We start from the raw sequence: 18333 nt of genomic DNA on the forward strand, positions 1-18333 counted from the left end.
CATGTTCAAAAACATTTATTGAAAAGCTTTCAAAACACCTTAAAAAAAGGTTAAAAGCATGTTGTTTTAAAAAAAGGTTTAAAATCATATTAAAAAGCAATTCCAACACAGACACAGACTGGGATAAGGTCTCAAAAGTCTTGTTGAAAGAGGAAAGTCTTCAACAGGCGCCGAAAACTGGTTAAGGTGTTGGACTATGACCTGGGAGATCAGGGTTCAAATCCCTGCATAGCCATGAAGCTGGCTGGGTGACCTTGGGCCTGTCACTGCCTCTCAGCCTCATGAAAACCCTATTCATAGGGTCACCATAAGTTGGAATCAACTTGAAGCCAGTACATTTACATTTAATAATTAAGGGGAGGGAATTCCACAGGGTAGGTGCCACCACAATAAAGGTCCATTTCCTATGTTGTGGTGAATGGACCTCCTGATAAGATGGTATCTGCAGGAGGCCCTCACCTGCCGAGCACAGTGATCGACTGGGTATATAAGGGATAAGATGGTCTTTCAGGTATCCTGGTCCCAAGCTGTATAGGGCTTTGTACACCAAAACTAGAACCTTGAACTTGGCCCAGAAGCAAATGGGCAGCCAGTGCAATTCTTTCAGCAGCAGGGTGACGTGTTGGCAATACCCTGCCCCAGTGAGCAGTCTCGCCACAGCATTTTGCACCAGCTGCAGCTTCCGGACCAACCTTAACACAGCCCCACATAGAGCACATTGCAGTAATCCAGACTGGAGATTACCAGTGCATGGACAACAGTGGTCAGGCTATCTCGGTCCAGAAACAGCCACAGCTGTCTCACCAGCCGAAGCTGGTAAAAGGCACTCCTAGCCACTGAAGTCACCTGGGCCTCTAGCAACAAAGATGGATCCAGGAGCAACCCCAGACTACTGACCTGTTCTTTCAGAGGGAGTACGACCCCATCCAAAGCAGGCAACTGACCAATTATCTGAACTCGGGAACCACCAACCCACAGCACCTCCGTCTTGCTAGAATTCAGACTCAGTTTATTGGCCCTCATCCAGCCCACCACTGAGTCCATGCAGCTGTCCAGGGCTTGCACGGCTTCTCCCAATTCAGATTTTACAGAGAAATAGAGCTGGGCATCATCATTGTACTGCTGACACCTCGCCCCAAAGCTCCTGATGACTGCTCCCAAGGGCTTCATATAGATATCACACAGCATGGGGGACAAGATGGTACCCTGCGGCACCCCACAGCACAGCTGCCAGGAGGCCGAAAAACAATCACCCAGTGCTATTCTCTGAAAATAACCCTGGAGATAGGATCAGAATCACTGTAAAACAGTGCCTCTTATACCCATCTCACCATGTCGGCCCAGAAGGATACCATGGTCAGTGGCATCAACAGCCTCTGAGAGATCAAGTAAGAATAACAGGGTCGCACTCCCCCTATCCTTCTCCCAATAAAGGTCATCCATCAGGGCGACCAAGGCTGATTCAGTCCCATAAGCAGGCCTGAACCCAGACTGGGATGGGTCAAGATAATCTGTTTCATCCAAGAGTACATGCAATTGCTGCGCCACAACCCTCTCAATCACCTTCCCTAGATGTTGTTGTCTTATTTCCTTAGATGAAAGTGTGGCCTAGTCAAGGAGAAGCTGATGTTGTTTGACTGTAGCGATGTAGTTTTATCATCTTCAAAATTGATTACCTTTCTAGTATCAATCTTTGCAAGACACTTCATCAGGAATATATTCAGTAGATTATTCCTCAGCTTGATTACAAATGCAGACAACTTTTAGTTCTTCAGATACTGCCCTAATTGTAAAGCTTTTACCATCAAAATAGAAAATGCATTATCCAGCAGGGGGCTGCAGGAAGTCCATCGTCTCTTTTCTGCATCAGGAGATAATGCTTTTAAATCCCAAGCATGCTTTTTCAAGGTGGTGTGTGAATTTCATTCTTATGACAGGGATCTAGAAGTTGCAGAGAAAGTGACAATTTTGTCTGAACAGGCAGTGACTGACCAAGAAAGAGACCTTGGGATCAAGGTGGATAGCTCGGTGTGTGGCAGCTGTGAAAACTGCATAGGTCATGCTAGGGATTATTAGGAAAGGAATTAAAATAAAAATGCCAGTATCATAATGCTATTATAAAAATCTGTGGTGTGACCACTCTTCTTATTGCCTCACATCAGAAAGGATATTGTACACCTGGAACGGGTTCAGAAAAGGGCAACCAAAATGAATAAGGGATTAGAGCAATTCCCCTAGGAGGAAAAGTTGCAACATTTGGGGCTTTTTCATATAGAGTACTTTCTTTTGTCTGCCCTAATCTTCCAACCTTCAGCTTCATTTGATATCCCCAAGTTCTAGGATTTTGAGAGACGGAGAAGTTGAATGTTGGAAGATTCAGGACAGACAAAAGCAAGTACTTCTTCACACAGCACATAGCTGACCTATAGAAGATGCTCCCACAGGATGTAGTGATGGCCACCACCTTGGATGGGTTTAAAAGAGGATTAGAAAAATGGATAGGGGATGAGGCTATCAATGGCTACTAGCTACAGTGGCTATGTTCTACCTCTACTGTCAGAGGCAGTATGACTCTGAATACCAGTTGCTAGGAATTGCAAGTGTGTTGAGCGCTATTGCACTCAGGTCGTGCTTGTGGATTTCCCATGAGCATCTGGTTAGCTACTGCACAAACAGAATGGTGGACTAACCTTGGCCTGATCCAGCATAGGTATTTTAAGGTGCAGCAGCTTGTAGCGCCATGTCCAACACTGTTTCTGTTGTATATTATTTGAATAAAATCAAAGCATATCTAAATCATTTAAGTGAACAAAGCAATATAATTTTGTGTGCTTTCTAAGTTATATACAACACACTTTATGTTCTTAAACTAGTCAAGTAACTTAAAGTGCGTTGCACAGATCACATCTTTTTTTTAAAAAAAATACACCAATTCTTTGGCTTAAAAATTTCTGAAAACGTCACCTCTATGATGATATAGAGCACAACAAAACAGATTTGATTACATATTGCTTTTACAATTGAATTGTTTTTGTTTTTCTTTCATCTGACTAGATTGCTGGATTTCTTGGAACACTGTGGTGCCTGAGCCTGCTGGCATGTATATATGGTCACTCCTATGGTTTTCCTACACAGGCAAACCCACTTATCTTGTATGGATTTATGTTGTTGTTTCTCATCAACCCTACCAAAACATTCTACTACAAATCCCGTTTTTGGCTGCTCAAACTGTTGGTAAGTTGAGACCTGACCATAACCATAAAACCTTGATTTTTCCTGTCAAAGCTGCAATAACTTAATACTGTTCAAGTATGACATGGTAGGCTACCTGTCCTGCTTATCACCATTACAAACTCTTTTGCTGGTTAAATCATTAAAACCTTTTAAAATATAACAACTCTGTAATCATTTCTGAAATGTTCATCATTCCAGATACCAGCTAATCGAAGTTGCAGATTAAAGTAAACTTCTAGGGCCCTGCACATCCTAGTGGGAGTTAAAAAATCGCACTTGTAGAGTCTTTCCTTGGGAATAAATATAGAACAATTCCATTATGTTTTACAAGTATTCTCTGAAGCTGCAGGGTTGAACCTTGGTAACACAACAACAATGGAAATTAACTACTCAGCTTATTTGTATATGCTACTATTTTCTGTGTGTACTGTAGTTTTAGGGGATCTGTAGCAGCTATCAGTTCTCACAGCTGCAACTATGGGCTTAATGTCTGGAGAACCCCTTTACACTCCTCTTTGCCCTATTCCTCAAAGAGAGTGCTTCTGGCTCACTCATGCTTGTAGCACCTCACCGTTTCTGATAGAGCGAAAGAAGGAATTTGCTCCTGACACTCTTGGCATGAGAACTTGTGGGAGGTGTCAGAACCAATAGATAACTATAGACATCCAGTGGCCTCTTGTGGAGCATAGTTCAGAAGCTATTGTGAGTATATGTTCCAATGATTTCATAGCAGGTGTATTTAGGAAAGCAGCCTAATCTGGTTTGGTCCATATAAATTAACACTTAGACCATGTTCAGACAGTTGTCTGTAGATTCATAAATGATGGCTTATGAAGCTATGGATGCACATTCTTCTCTTGCCGCTCCTCTGCTCTATCTTCATTGACAAAATCCTGGTTTGTGTTAAGCTGGAGTTCCCTGTTAGGTCTGAACATGGGAGCTCTGACTTAACGTCAGCATCCTTGTCTGTTAGTTGACATTAAGCTTGAGCTACCCAGTTTGAACATAAAGTGGAATTCTGGGTTAGTGTAAGCCACAATTTTGGTATCAAAACCATAACGTAGTGGGAGGAACATACAACTGCTGTTTATGAAGCTGTGGATGGTTGTCTGAACATTGCCTTAGTTGGCAATAAGCGCAGACATGCATACAACAGGGTGTTTCTCATGAAAACTTGCATATGCTGAGTTGTGTGCTGTTACTGCTGCCATATAGCTCAAATGTAGTAGGGCTCTGAATGAAGAGATCTTGTTGGTTACATTTGGAAAATGTATCCAATCTTTAGTGAGGAAATCTACCAAGGCATTAATTGGCAGATGGCTGAATCACGAACAGCACAAACAATCCTCTGTACCCTCTGCTTGTATGTGTTGGGTACAATTGAGCACCAAGACTAGATAATCTTAATGTTGCTCTTTTAGCATTTTGTTGTTATAAGTAACTAGGCAGGAAGAGCTGTATTTGAAGGTAAATGGAGCATGAAATGGCCTAGCTTGAGGAGCACATAGCTGATTTCAGACCCTGAAGGGGAAATAGGATGAGATGGAGAAGAATCTGTTTTTATTATTTGTTTAGATTCCCTCCAGCCATCATGTTTGCTGAAGTGTCTGAGAGCAAACATTTCCAGTAGTGGTCTTTGGTGCCAAACCAATGTCTTAGACCTGGTATATTGTAGATAGGATACTCAAATGTATTTTGCTATCCATATCATTAATGTTTACAAAATTCTGTGATATTGTTATTATCAGTTTATAAGTGGAAATTGCAATGCTACATTTATGGATACAGACACCTTTCTACTCAGGTCAGTGTCAAGACTCAGATTAATTTTAGTGGCCAGTATGTTCAGAGCAAAGCAGAGATTTTAACCTATATTCCCGGTCCAATTGGATCGTTTCTATAATGCAGCTTTTCCATTAAAGAAAATATGCTACCACTTTCTATATCTATGTTTTGCAGTGTTAAATTTGTACCTTTTTCTTTTATTTCCTGCAGTTCCGGGTGTTCACTGCCCCCTTCCATAAGGTGGGCTTTGCAGATTTCTGGCTGGCTGACCAGCTTAATAGTCTGGCTGTGATACTTATGGACCTTGAATACATGATTTGTTTCTATAGCTTTGAGCTCCAGTGGTCAGTCACAGATGCATTGCTGGCAGACCCAGGTATGTCAGTGAGAGGGTAGATACAGTAACTGCTATATGCATTACATTTAAGGCAAATTTGAGCTTCTTTGATCAATGAAAAACTATAACAAATATTCTAGGCATTTGGCATGCAGTCAAAAAAATCACATTTATTGTGTGGTGGCTGTGTGTGTTTATAGTATCCTCTTAGCAACTTAAAGCTTATAGGAAAATACTTATGATAAGCTAGCTTTTAAGGTCCAGTTTAGGGGTGGAATGTGTGTGTGTGTGTGTGTGTGTTTCTTTTGTTTACCAGGTTTTCATGCAGTGACTTTATCATGCTTTATTTATGTGATGAGACATTCATATGAAATATCTCTTGATAGTTGATTCATAGTGTTGAGTAATTACTGGAATCACAAGGCTAGTTGTCTTGGAGAAAATGGGATAATTTGAAGACAAATTACAGGATATTTTTTCTTGTCCTTTGAAGCTTGTCTTTATTTTTGCAGCTGGTCAGATCTGCAACACCTATGCCTATGGTGTGCGAGCAGTTGTTCAGTGCATCCCTGCATGGTTGAGATTTGTCCAGTGCCTGCGCCGATATCGTGACACCAAACGGGCCTTTCCTCATCTGGTTAATGCTGGCAAATATTCCACGACATTCTTTATGGTGACATTTGCAGCCCTTTACAGCACTCATAAAGGTACTGGTTTTATAGCCTTTGTTGGTCAGTTTTATCCTTCTGCTTTAAATGCTAACTTCTTATTTGATGTTTCTCAGAACTGTTGTTGGTATATCTTTCTTTAGGGGTCAGGGAGGGGAAAGCATTGCAGGATTCAGGGAGCGTGGTTAAGACTCAATAACAGCTTCTGAGAAAATAGCTTACCTGGCTTTCAATTTGTTTTAATTATTTCCATTCCACTATGAAATACGTTGAAATTGAGAGTGACTCAGTGAAATCAAGTTAGTTCTTTAGACATACTGTCTAAAACAGTTGCATTTATATCTGTATAATTGGAGTACTACAGTCTTCTTCTTCCAAATATCAATATACGTAGTACTTTAAGGTGGATAATAAAAAGACAGGTTCATATTCCAAGAAGTTTGCATCAGTGTTTTGACAATGGAGAAGCCAAGAGAGGAAAGAGATGAGGGTAACAGTGGATGAATATGAGCAAATGCAGCTAATGTCCTTAGAATAGGAATTATAAAATGAGTTCTAAATATATGAAACCTACAAGGTGGTCCCAGAAGAGAGTTGCTTGTTTCTGATTAACAGTTCAGTATGAACCATGTCTATTCAGAAGTGTTGAATTCAATGGAGCTTACTCTCAGGTAAGTAGGGCTAGGTTTGCAGCCTAGATGGATATCTGCTTATGCAGTCTGCACCATATTAAGCATCTCTAAGACATACAGGAAAACTTGTGAACCATCACTGACCTTCCATAGATCCTAGATAAAGGATAATCTATGAGAATGAGAAGTGACAGTTGCAAAACATTTCCTCTCAAGATGGAGGCCGATCTTTTCCCACTTACATTTTTTCTCTAAATAGATATGGTTTAGACACTAAATATTGAAGGAAATTAAATGTTTCAAGACTAGTCTTTTGAAGTTTAGCAGTCACAGTGCTGGATAAAACTGAAAAGAGACCATGATCGTATGAATGTGGAGAAATGTGTTCAGTGGTAGAAAAGTGTCTTTTGGCTTTCAGGTGTAATTTTTACTCTAAATGATGGGCAATTGCTTCCAAGACATTAATCTGTAGATTGAGATATCTGAACCAACATGTTCATGCATCTCCATGGAAACCACAGTGATTTGCTTTTGCTGCTGTTCTTGCAGAAGAATAAAGCTTTTCGTTGTGTTTTAGGCAGTCACAGCGTTTGTCTTTGTTCTTTCCCACTCATCTCCTGTGTTAGCCAAGAGATTTCAGTCTGTTCTTCAAATGCGCTGATTTATCCACATGTTGACAAGAGAGCATGTTTGAATATTTTACCCATTTGTAGGTACAATACAAGCAGAATTTGGGGAAGTGCAAATTGAGGCTTTTTAGAATTGCCCTCCAGTAAGCTTCTAATTCTCCTCCTCCTCCTCCTCCTCCTCTCTAGGCACAGCACAAGGAATTATGATGTCTGAGGCAGGTGGTGGCTCTGCTACTGTTGCCTTCCTCCTCTCCTCTTCCTACCGCCACCACTCCCCATCTCTTCTTTGCAGAGCCAGCACCAAGGGGAGGGGATCTGGCAACAACATTTTTTGGCTTGACTAGCAAGGCTAATTAAAACTGTAAACCATTAGTTAGGGAGTTAAGAACAAAAACTATTTCAGGCTTACAAAAATGTGTTATGTTTTGCTCAGGGTGCACCAGAGTCACAACAGTGCCATCTTATCCATAGCTAATCAGAAGTAATTCATATTGAGTTCAATACCGCTTACTTCTAGGTCACTGTTGCAGGCAAACTCCCTCCAAAAGGCACTGTGATTGAAAGTAAAAGGAGAACCCTGATAAAGTCATTCCCTGGTTAGATGCTAGAACTGTCAATCACAGAACATTGTTCTCTCTTCCTGGTGTTTTCATTGTATAAAGAGCTTGGAAGTTTACAAAAAATGATCAGACTTTTTGAAAAGAAACTTGGAACCCTCCAAAGGCTCTGAAGCAGTTCCAATGCCTGGGCTAGCCCACTTCACCTTAGACCAGCTTGGATTTGAACCGCCTCCAAATATCTCCAAGCTGGGGATACATCCCCTGTTCCCTGCCACAGTTGTTTAAGCAGATGATAATGCCTGACATTCTGATCATAATATAATCAAGGCTGTTTGCCTCAACTTCGTGAATTCTTGCACAGATTGTCTATGTGATGGCCACTTTTTATAAAGTGTAAGAAGTGGCAGAGAGAGAACTTGATGTCTTAAATGGCAGTTCTAGGGTAACATCTGATTCTGTTTAAGTATAGATATATTTGGATAGCAGCTCAAAAAATGTCAACACTCAAGCAAATTCCCATCAAATAGTCTAAAACCTGGGCAGTCTCCACGAGTAGGAGGAATCATTGCAATGGCAGAGTATCATTAGCCTTACTTCTTTATAATTGAAAGCCTCATCATAGCATGTTCCTTTTGAACTGTGCTTATCAAAATTCTAGCTTTATTGTGTGTTTCTTCAGTCTTCTTATTAGCCAGAAACTAGATAGCATCATTATAGTCTAGTTCAGAGTCAGTAGTGAAATATCCGGGTAGTACCTATAGAGGAAAGCATCCTAAGGCACTGATGTGTAAGAATATGGAGAAACAGAAGATGGCATGAAATTGGGAATCTAGCTCTTTGCCATTAAGAATGGATGTGTTTCTGAAGAGATACTGGTGTGAAAGCAAGGGAAGGGGACCTTGTTGCTTACTGTTTGAATTATGGAAAAGAACAGACCTGTAATGGTTGCCATGGTGACAGAAGTATGTTCATTATTTTTTCAAAGGCTTCCTACCCCATTATGTTCTTATATGCAGTTCCTGGCTTCAGAAAGAAGTGGGGGCTCTGAGCCACCAGCCTACAAACCAATAATCCTCTCTTAGAAGGTCAGGTTGTTATTGGCTGCCATCATCTCTTTGTGTGGGAGCTGCTGAACATGTTACAGCTGTTCTGATGGGATTGTTTTCCTTCACTGATTTTTGTAAAGAAAATTTCTGGCTCTTTTCCAAAATCTGATTATCATGCACACATTTATATAAATTAGCCAGACTCCTATGGGACAGAGTTTTGAAGAGCCACATCAAACACTGAAGCAGCATTATCTATGCCTATGATACAAAGCACATTTATGCATGTAATTTTAACTGAAATGTGTGTAAACACATAATGAGTTTAGGCTGGGATAATAAATGTTTACCTACATGACTACAAGGCGGAAATAATCCAATGTGTTTGATTTTAGTAGCCCATTTCTTGAAACATTTACCTTTTGGTTATCTAAGACCCTTCAAAAATAATAGCCCAGGGTATAGCATACTCTTCTCTCATTCAGCCCTGTGGCTAAAACATTTCAACCAGATGTGAAGTTACAGGGGAACCTTAGGTACTGAGACTTTTGTAATACCTTCTCAGAAAGTATACAAGAAGTACGAAGCAGATAGGCAGGCCCAATAAGAACACCACTAAACTAGGGATTTGATTGACATGCTCCACCAAATTTATATGGTTGAGGGGTATCATAGAAGGAGTGTTTTGATATATCTTACAACCTATCTTAAATGACATACTTAAAATATTTCTGTTTAGGCAAACCTGTCCATACATGTAGATGCTGAAGTATTTTAATCTCTTTTTTGTCTACTATTGTTTTTAACAATTTTTAAAAATGTTTTAACTACTTGTTTTTAACTTTTTATATTGACACTTTTAATGTTTTTAGTAAACTGCTCAGAGGTTCTTCACAATCAAGCAGTATATACATTTGTTACATACAAATAAATAAATAAATCCATTGACATGATAGTTAAATTTAGCATAGATCATATTCCTCCATTTAAAGTTATTGTTTGTCTGTGATAGGCAACTAAAATTGAAGAAATCCAGGTGGGCAGTTAATTGTAATAATCACATGGTTATGTGAATCTTTTCTGAATATGAAAAGCTTACTGATATTATATTGCCCCCTCTAGGATGCCATAAGTCGTAATCAACTTGAAGGCACATAACAACAACAAATGATTACATTGGGCTTTTAATTAAGCCTGAAGGAGTGAGGGGTAATAATTTATGCCTCCTTGCAATAAAATTGTGTGGCCTTACAACTCAAGACAGTTGAATTGTAATAGATGTAATACCAGCAAAGTCCAAAAAATACTGTTTATATTGTTTAATAGGGTCCACCTGTGGGCCCTGTTGAGACGAGAAAGTACTAGTGAAGAAGTTGTGAACAGAGAGACCGATGTGCTGAGCTTTCAGTTCTTAGGAACTTAAGAGGGGAAAGGTCAATCCTTATTGAACACATTGCGAGGTGGGAGGGAGGCTAAAGCCACTTACTGGATATAGTAAATTATTTTCAACGAGAAAGAATTGCTGGATGTGCAGACACAAATCCTGTTTTAAAACAATGACTTAAATGTTTCATTTCCTTTTCTACAGGACTTGGTAAATTAGCTTAAATTTATAAAAACCGAACTGTTACATTCCTAGCAGAGTGCCTGTTCATCATAACATTACGCAGTGGCAGCAACTTACAATTCTTGAGAATTCATCCTTCTTGCGAAAAACAGCTACTTAGGAAAAATTCATTGTCTCCCCCATCGCTTCATTAATTCTGCAGTACACTCTGCAAGGAGGTCAGATACATGTTTGCATGCATGCTTTCCAGCAGAGAATAGAGGAGGGAGCAACTGTGCAGGCCAACTGGTGAGGCACTTACCGGAGCCTTGGCCATTCAGAATACCACAAAGGAGTGAGTGGATGCCATTTCTGGACAACTTAGAGCTGGTGAGCAACAGGAAGGAAAGGACTAGGATGGAGAGAGAGAAAATGGCAGAGTGAATGCTAAAACAACAAAAACCCTAGGAGAACACACACATGGAGTGAAGAAGTGACACACTGACAAGGAGGGAGGGAGCACATAAAAAAAAAGAAAAGATTGAAATGGGAGAGGAAGGCCCCAAAGCCCTTTCAACATGAAATGTTTTACAACATTTTGTTCCAAGGTTCAGGAGATTTCCCTGTTCTGCTGACTCGGAGGGAACTTAAGGAAATCTTTAACACTTGGCCTAGGCTTCAGGAGTCTTGCAAGACAGACAAATGATAACGGCTTTAGTTAGGGTGCAAGCTTCCTCCATCGTTGCTGTTCCTGCAAGGCTTAGCGCTTTCAGGAAAGGTGAGAATGGCTGTTGCTCAAGGTTCTTTGAGGAAGGGGTAGTTCTAACTAAAGGCATAGGTCCATGGCTATTAGGGCTTCCCCGTCCTGTTTTAGTTATGCATTAAAACACTTTTCAGAGGCCATATTTGAATGTAAAGATAAGCCAGACTTCCTGGCTTATTGTGGTTTATCAGGAATGAGCAGCATGATGGTGCAAGATTTCTAATTGCTCTCATTTTACAGGATAAACAAACTAGGATACCTTAGCTTCGCATTTTGTCTGAACTAGAGATTATGGTTGTTGCCTAACCAGCCATGACAAGCATGTCCAGCTGAAGCTTTGGTTGCTGGCCTGCTGATTGTGGCTTGGTAGGGGACAGCAAAAATAGTCCCTGGTTCAAACATAATACAAGGCCAAGACTTCCTGGTTTGTTTATATTGTTTACACAAAAGGAACAGTGAAGTGGGAGTGATTAGGCTCAGCCCACTGCTCATTTTTGATAAACCACAAAAATAAGTCATGCAAACACAGTTGAAGTTTCAAAGGTGTAAGGGGTTGCATGGAGAACACCATTTACATTACAGAACACAAAAATTCAATTTGTACATTCATAAGTGAATTTCTGGGATTAATGCTGGTCCCTTTTTATTGGCACCATTAAACCTTTTTCTGCAAACGATGTTGCATTACACCTATTGTATTCACTATTTTGTGTTAACAGATGCAAAATGTAGCAGGTAGCTTGTGGTCATCTTTCTCTTCCCTGCTTTCCCCACCCCCAGTATTAAACATAAATCCCAGTTTTCTAAAAAAAACAACATAAATAAGTCATTCAAATGAATTCAGGTTATATTATGCAGGATGTCTGGTGTGCATTTTACATTTGGAATGAAAATGTATGTAGGTCTCTGGTTGTGGTGTTTGGGATTAATTTCAGCATAGAATCCCAGAACTTTTGGATATATCAGTCACCCTTAACAGCTAATATAGAATCTTTAATACCAATTAAGAATATAGCCCTTTAGGTATTATGAGTCAGGGTTGAATTATCACATCAGGCAAGACCAATGAGGACAAATGTGCTAGCTCCAGGCCCTCATCCCTCATTTATTTATTAATTATTTGATTTATATCCCGCCCTTCCTCCCAGCAGGAGTCCAGGGCGGCAAACAAAAGCACTAAAAACACTTTAAAAGATCATAAAATAGACCGTAAAATACATTAAAACAAAACATTTTAAAAACATTTTTAAAAAGCTTTCAAGACACCTCTTTTTTTTAAAAAAGGTTAAAAACATTGTTTAAACAAAAAGTTTAAAAAACATTAAAAAGCAATTCCAACACAGACGCAGGCTAGGATAAGGTCTCAACTTAAACGGCTTGTTGAAAGAGGAAAGTCTTCAAAAGGCGCCGAAAAGATAACAGAGATGGCACCTGCATAATATTCAAAGGGAGGGAATTCCACTGGGCAGGTGCCACCACAATAAAGGTTCATTTCCTATGTTGTGCAGAACAGACCTTCTAATAAGATGGTATCTGCAGGAGGCCCTCACCTGCCGAGCACAGTGATCAACTGGGTGTATAAGGGATAAGATGGTCTTTCAGGTATCCTGGTCCCAAGCTGTATAGGGCTTTGTACACCAAAACTAGAACCTTGAACTTAGCCCGGTAGCAAATAGGCAGCCAGTGCAGTTCCTTCAGCAGCAGGGTGACATGTTGGCGATGCCCTGCCCCAGTGAGCAGTCTCGCCGCCACATTTTGCACCAGCTGCAGCTTCTGGACCAGCCTCAAGGGCAGCCCCACATAGAGCGCATTACAGTAATCCAGCCTGGAGGTGACCAGTGCATGGACAACAGTGGTCAGGCTGTCCCGGTCCAGAAATGGCCACACCTGTCTTACCAGCCAAAGCTGGTAAAAAGCACTCCTAGCCATGGAGGTCACCTGGGCCTCTAGCAACAAAGATGGATCCAGGAGCAACCCCAGACTGTGGACCTGTTCTTTCAGAGGGAGTATGACCCCATCCAAAGAAGGCAATTATCTGAACTCGGGAACCACCAACCCACAGCGCCTCCGTCTTGCTAGAATTCAGACTCAGTTTATTGGCTGTCATCCAGCCCACCACTGAGTCCAGGCAATGGTCCAGGGCTTGTACGGCTCCTCCCAATTCAGATGTTACAAAGAAATAGAGCTGGGCATCATCAGCATACTGCTGACACCTTGTCCCAAATCTCCTGATGACTGCTCCCAAGGGCTTCATATAGATGTTAAACAGAATGGGGGACAAGATGGTATCTTGCGACACCCTACAGCACAACTGCCAGGAGGCCAAAAGACAATCAGCCAATGCTGTTGTCTGAAAACTACCTTGGAGATAGGATTGGAACCACTGTAAAACTGTGTCTCCAATACCCCTCTCACCAAGTCAGCCCAGAAGGATACCATGGTCAATGGTATCAAAAGCCTCTGAGAGATCAAGTAAAAGTAACAGGGTTGCACTCCCCCTATCCTTCTCCCAATAAAGGTAGGGCGACCAAGGCTGATTCAGTCCCATAAGCAGGCCTGAACGCAGACTGGGATGGGTCAAGATAATCTGTTTCATCCAAGAGTACTTGCTGCGCCACAAGCCTCTCAATCACCTTCCCTAAGGGGGTATTTGTGACCGGTTGGTAATTGTTGCAGACCAATGCGTCTAGGGTGGGCTTTTTTCAGGAGCAGTTGGATCACCGCCTCTTTCAGGGTGGCTGGAACCAGTCCCTCTCGCAGTTATGTGTTGACCACACCCTGGATCCACTCAGTCAAACCCCCTCAGCAAGCTTTAATAAGCCAAGAAGGGCAAGGGTCGAGAGGCGATGTTGCTGGCCACATCATCGCAAGCACCTTGTCTACGTCATCAGGCCACATCAGCTGAAACTGTTCCGAAGAGGTTGTAGCAGACTTTGCACTGGACACCTCACTGGGGACTACGGTAGATGTGGATAGGGCATAAAGGCGAGCAACTTTACCCTCAAAGTGCCTTGCAAACAATTCACAGTGGGCCTCCGAAGGGTCTAAAACTCCATTTCCTGGAGTTGATGTCAACAGACCCCTGACAATACAGAAAAGCTCCACTGCACGGCTACTTGAGGATGCGATGGGGGCAGAGAAGTAGGCTTTTTTCGCTGCCCTCACCATCACACAGTAGGCACAGTTATGATGTTTTACTTGTGCCCAATAAGCTTCACAACACGTCTTTCGCCACTTGCACTGTAGCCGTCGTCCAGCCTGTTTCATTGCCCTTAACTCACTGGTGTACCAAGGTGCAAGCCGGGCTCCACAATGCCGGGGAGGGCACTCAGGGGCAACCATGTCAAGAACTTGACACGCCTCACTGTTCCACAGCGTGACAAGGGCTTCAACTGGGTCACCTGCTCTATCTACTGGGAACTCCCCCAGGGCATTAAGGAATCCAGTGGATACCATTAGGCTCTGGGGGCGGACCATCTTAATCTGTCCACCACCCCTTCAGGGAAGGATTGGAGCCATAAGCCTAAATTTCACCAGGAAGTGATCTGACCATGACAATAGGGTGACATCCACCCCCGCTATGTCCAGACCACTCCTTCCTCCATCTGGAGCAAAAACCAAGTTGTGGCTGTGCCCTGCCTTATGCGTCAGGCCGGTGACAACTTGAGACAGCCCCATGGTCGTCATGGAGGCCATGATGTCCCGAGCCAGAACACTAGAGGCAGCCTCAGCATGGACATTGAAATCACCCAGGACTATCGTTCTGGGCTCCTCCAATACCACAGCCCAGATGGCCTCTGCCAGCTCAGTCAGAGAAGCTGCCGGGCAGCAGGGTGGACAGTACACCAGCAGCAATCCTAGTTTACTGTCTCCTTGGCCCGATAACAGGTGCAGGCCCTCAGAGCCAACTCCAAGACAGAGTGGTTTCCTGGTGATAGAGATGGAAGCACTGTAAACTACAGCAACTCCTCCCCCCGACCCCGCAGCCTGTGCTGGTGTTGCATTGAGTATCCAGGTAAGCAAAGCTGGGTCAGATCAACTCCTCCCAGCTCACTCACCCAGGTCTCGGTAATGCACACCAAATCAGCACCTTCATCCATGACCAAATCATGGATGAGAGTGGTCTTATTGTGTACCGTTCTGGCATTCTGCCATAGGGTGCAGATGGGTATTCTAGGTGAAGCAAGATGCAGGAGGAGAAATTGAACGCTACAAAGCAAGACTAGTTGCCAAAGGTTTCCTGCAGAAATACAGAGAGGACTATGATGCTATTTTTGCTCCTGTTGTCAAACACAGCTTGATAAGAATGCTACTAAGTGTGGCAGCCTCCAAACAGATGCACGTCAGACACCTCAATGTGAACACTTCCTTTCTGCATGGAGAAATAACAGAGGACTCGTATATGTAGCAACCCCCAGCCTTTGTGAACCAGAAGCAAGCACATCTTGTATGCAAACTTAAAAAGGGCTTGTATGGACTCAAACAAGCTGCAAGGGCCTGGAATGAGGAACTGGATAAAATGCTCAAGAAGCAAGACTTCAAGCAAGGTGAGATAGACCAGTGCCTGTACACCAGAAGCAAAGATGGACATTTGACTTACATTTTTATTTATGTTGATGACTTGATCATGGCCACTGAACGAGATCAAGACTACACAGAAATTGTACATCATTTAAACAAGGAAGTTGAGATTAAAGAATTAGGCACTGCAACATACTACCTAGGCATTCAGATTGAAAGAGAAACAGATGGCTCCTACCTTCTCAACCAAAGGCAAAAGATTGTTGATCTTTTAGAGACTCTAAAACTCAAAGATGCCTATCCTGTAGCAACGCCCATGGCAACAGACTTTCTTAAAGACAATGATGTAGGTGAACCTTTACCAAATAACACCCAGTATAGATCAGCAATAGGAAAGCTTGTGTACTTAACCACCAACGCTAGACCTGAGATAGCAAGTGCAGTAGGGATTTTAAGTAGGAAAACTAGCACACCCACACAAAAGGACTGGATTGCTGTCAAAAGGTGGCTAGATACTTGAAAGGGACTATGGACTTTAAGCTGAGATTGCCAGTTAATAGTGATCCAAAACTTGTATGTTACACTCATGCAGACTGGGCTGGAGACAGTTCAGGCTCCAAATCAACTAGTGACTTCCTGTTTATGTATGGAGATGGACCTATCTCCTGGGCAGGATATAATAACATTTTCTTCCACAGAATCTGAATACATCGCTGCTGCAGAAGCATGCAAAGGAGCCATTTGATTTAACAGATTGCTAAAAGACTTTGGAATAAGGGTGCAGAGACCTATCCAGGTGATGGAAGACAACCAAAGTTGTATTAGACTTTCTCAGACTGAGAGAATCACTTCACGTACTAAACATATAGCTATAAAATATCATATTGTACGTGAGTTGACAGAGAAGGGATTCATCAAGATGAACTACTGTCCAGCTACAGAGATGACAGTGGACATCTTGACAAAACCATTGGCAAGAGACTGTTTCCAGAGACTTTGGGTCAAGATGGGACTCTTGGGTTCTTACATGCCATCTTGAGGAGGAGGGTTTAAGCAAGCTTGCATGCTGCCCCCTCTGATAGGGAGATGCCCCCTCTAGCTAGAATTAGAGGACTTCTCTATACTTGTTTACCATGATGTAACTTCCTAAAAGGTGGGGTTATTTACCTTCTCTTCCTCCTTCTTTGTTAAAAGGGATATTGATCCTTTCTGCATATTCTCCATTAAGCTCAGGGAGTGAGAAGCATACACGTGGTTCTCTTCCAAGATGACCATTACCATGGACTAAGACTTCTACTTTTTCTATCTCAGCTAGAGCCTATGTTTCCTGAACATATGAAAGGTCATGAATAATCCTTTATACTTTTTACCTAAGAAGACCGCCTGTATTGTTTATTTCAAATTTACTAGTGTTGCATGAGAGGAAGGTGGGGCTGGTTATTCTCAATTCTGTTCCTGCGTATATACTCTGCTAAGAAATAGGACTACAAACGGTTCCTGTTTCATTTAAGCCAAACATTTCCTTTGTATGAGATGTTTGTATACCTGGTTCATAGTGCTTGATCTCTTAAAAATTTTTCCACGTGGTATCCCTAATCACTTGAGAAGCAGCTATGTTTTTGCTTTATGGTGGGCTGCATAATATGAGTAGCAGAATAGTCCTGCCCTGAATATGCAGCTGTACACCTTAAGCTAAGCACTACATAATGGGAAGCTTTATGTAAGCTGTTTTGAAGGCAGGGCAAGCTGCAAGTATGACAGAATTAAATGATCCTGAATTCTCAGGGCTGGCCCAAGACCGTTTGCTGCCTGAGACAAAAAAGATGAAATGCTGCCTCTCCTCATTCTGTGCACAAACGTCAGCCAGGTCAGCAATTAATTCTCACTTCAACACTGTCAACAGGACGGTGTCCTCTGCTTGCACCTAAGGGAAGCAGGTTAGCATAGGGCAGGGTGCATGACACATGCAGCTCTATGCCCCTCCCTATCACTGTCTGCCCCTCAGCATCTGCTGCCTCACTTTGCATAATTGTAGGGCTGGCCCTGTGCATTCTATGCTACAGCCTTAAATTAGCAGTATATGGTAAAGGTGTAAAGCAGAGCTACTTCTGTATCGTTGGAAGGGAAAAGGTGAAAGTGAGTGTAACACAGGGAACAGGCCCTCCCTTAGCATGTGCGGGGCCCCGGGCAAAAGCATAGTTGGGGGTCCCCCACATTCTCTCTCTCTATATCCTTTCCTCCAGGCAGAGGCTTTGTATTTCGGCTGCTAGGAGCTTGCGGCTGCGGCTCCCTTTATTGCAGCCTTCGTTCGGCAGCGGTGGCTTTGTATTTTTCGGCTGCGGCTCCCTTTTTTGCAGCCTTTGTTGTACACTCGCTTAGCGTTTCTCACTGCGAGGTTTTCTCCATCCTGGCTCGCTACCATGGCCGTCAGGAGACCGCCACTGCACCTCTTCCTCCCGGCTCATTTCTACGCTCCCCCCAGCTCGCTACTGCGGCCGTGAGGAGGACGCGGCTGCTGCTTTTATATGCAGATCGCCAAGCGCGGGGGCCCCCCAAAGCGCTGGCCAGGGCAACTGCCCCGCTTCCCGGTGCCTAGAGACAGCTGTGACAGG

At 42.6% G+C, this 18333-nt stretch overlaps 1 protein-coding gene across 1 annotated transcript in view; it reads left to right on the plus strand.

Annotated features, from left to right (window-relative positions):
- The window catches only part of XPR1 (xenotropic and polytropic retrovirus receptor 1), a 191716-nt gene that overhangs the window by 137026 nt on the left and 36357 nt on the right, over positions 1–18333 (plus strand). Inside the window, exons 9-11 of the mRNA XM_061634258.1 lie at positions 3055–3234; positions 5230–5395; positions 5869–6063. Coding sequence (XP_061490242.1) covers positions 3055–3234; positions 5230–5395; positions 5869–6063 — 541 coding nt within the window. The remainder of the gene's footprint in view (positions 1–3054; positions 3235–5229; positions 5396–5868; positions 6064–18333) is intronic.

The sequence above is a fragment of the Rhineura floridana genome, chromosome 6 (assembly GCF_030035675.1).
Source record: "Rhineura floridana isolate rRhiFlo1 chromosome 6, rRhiFlo1.hap2, whole genome shotgun sequence".
NCBI lineage: Eukaryota > Metazoa > Chordata > Lepidosauria > Squamata > Rhineuridae > Rhineura > Rhineura floridana.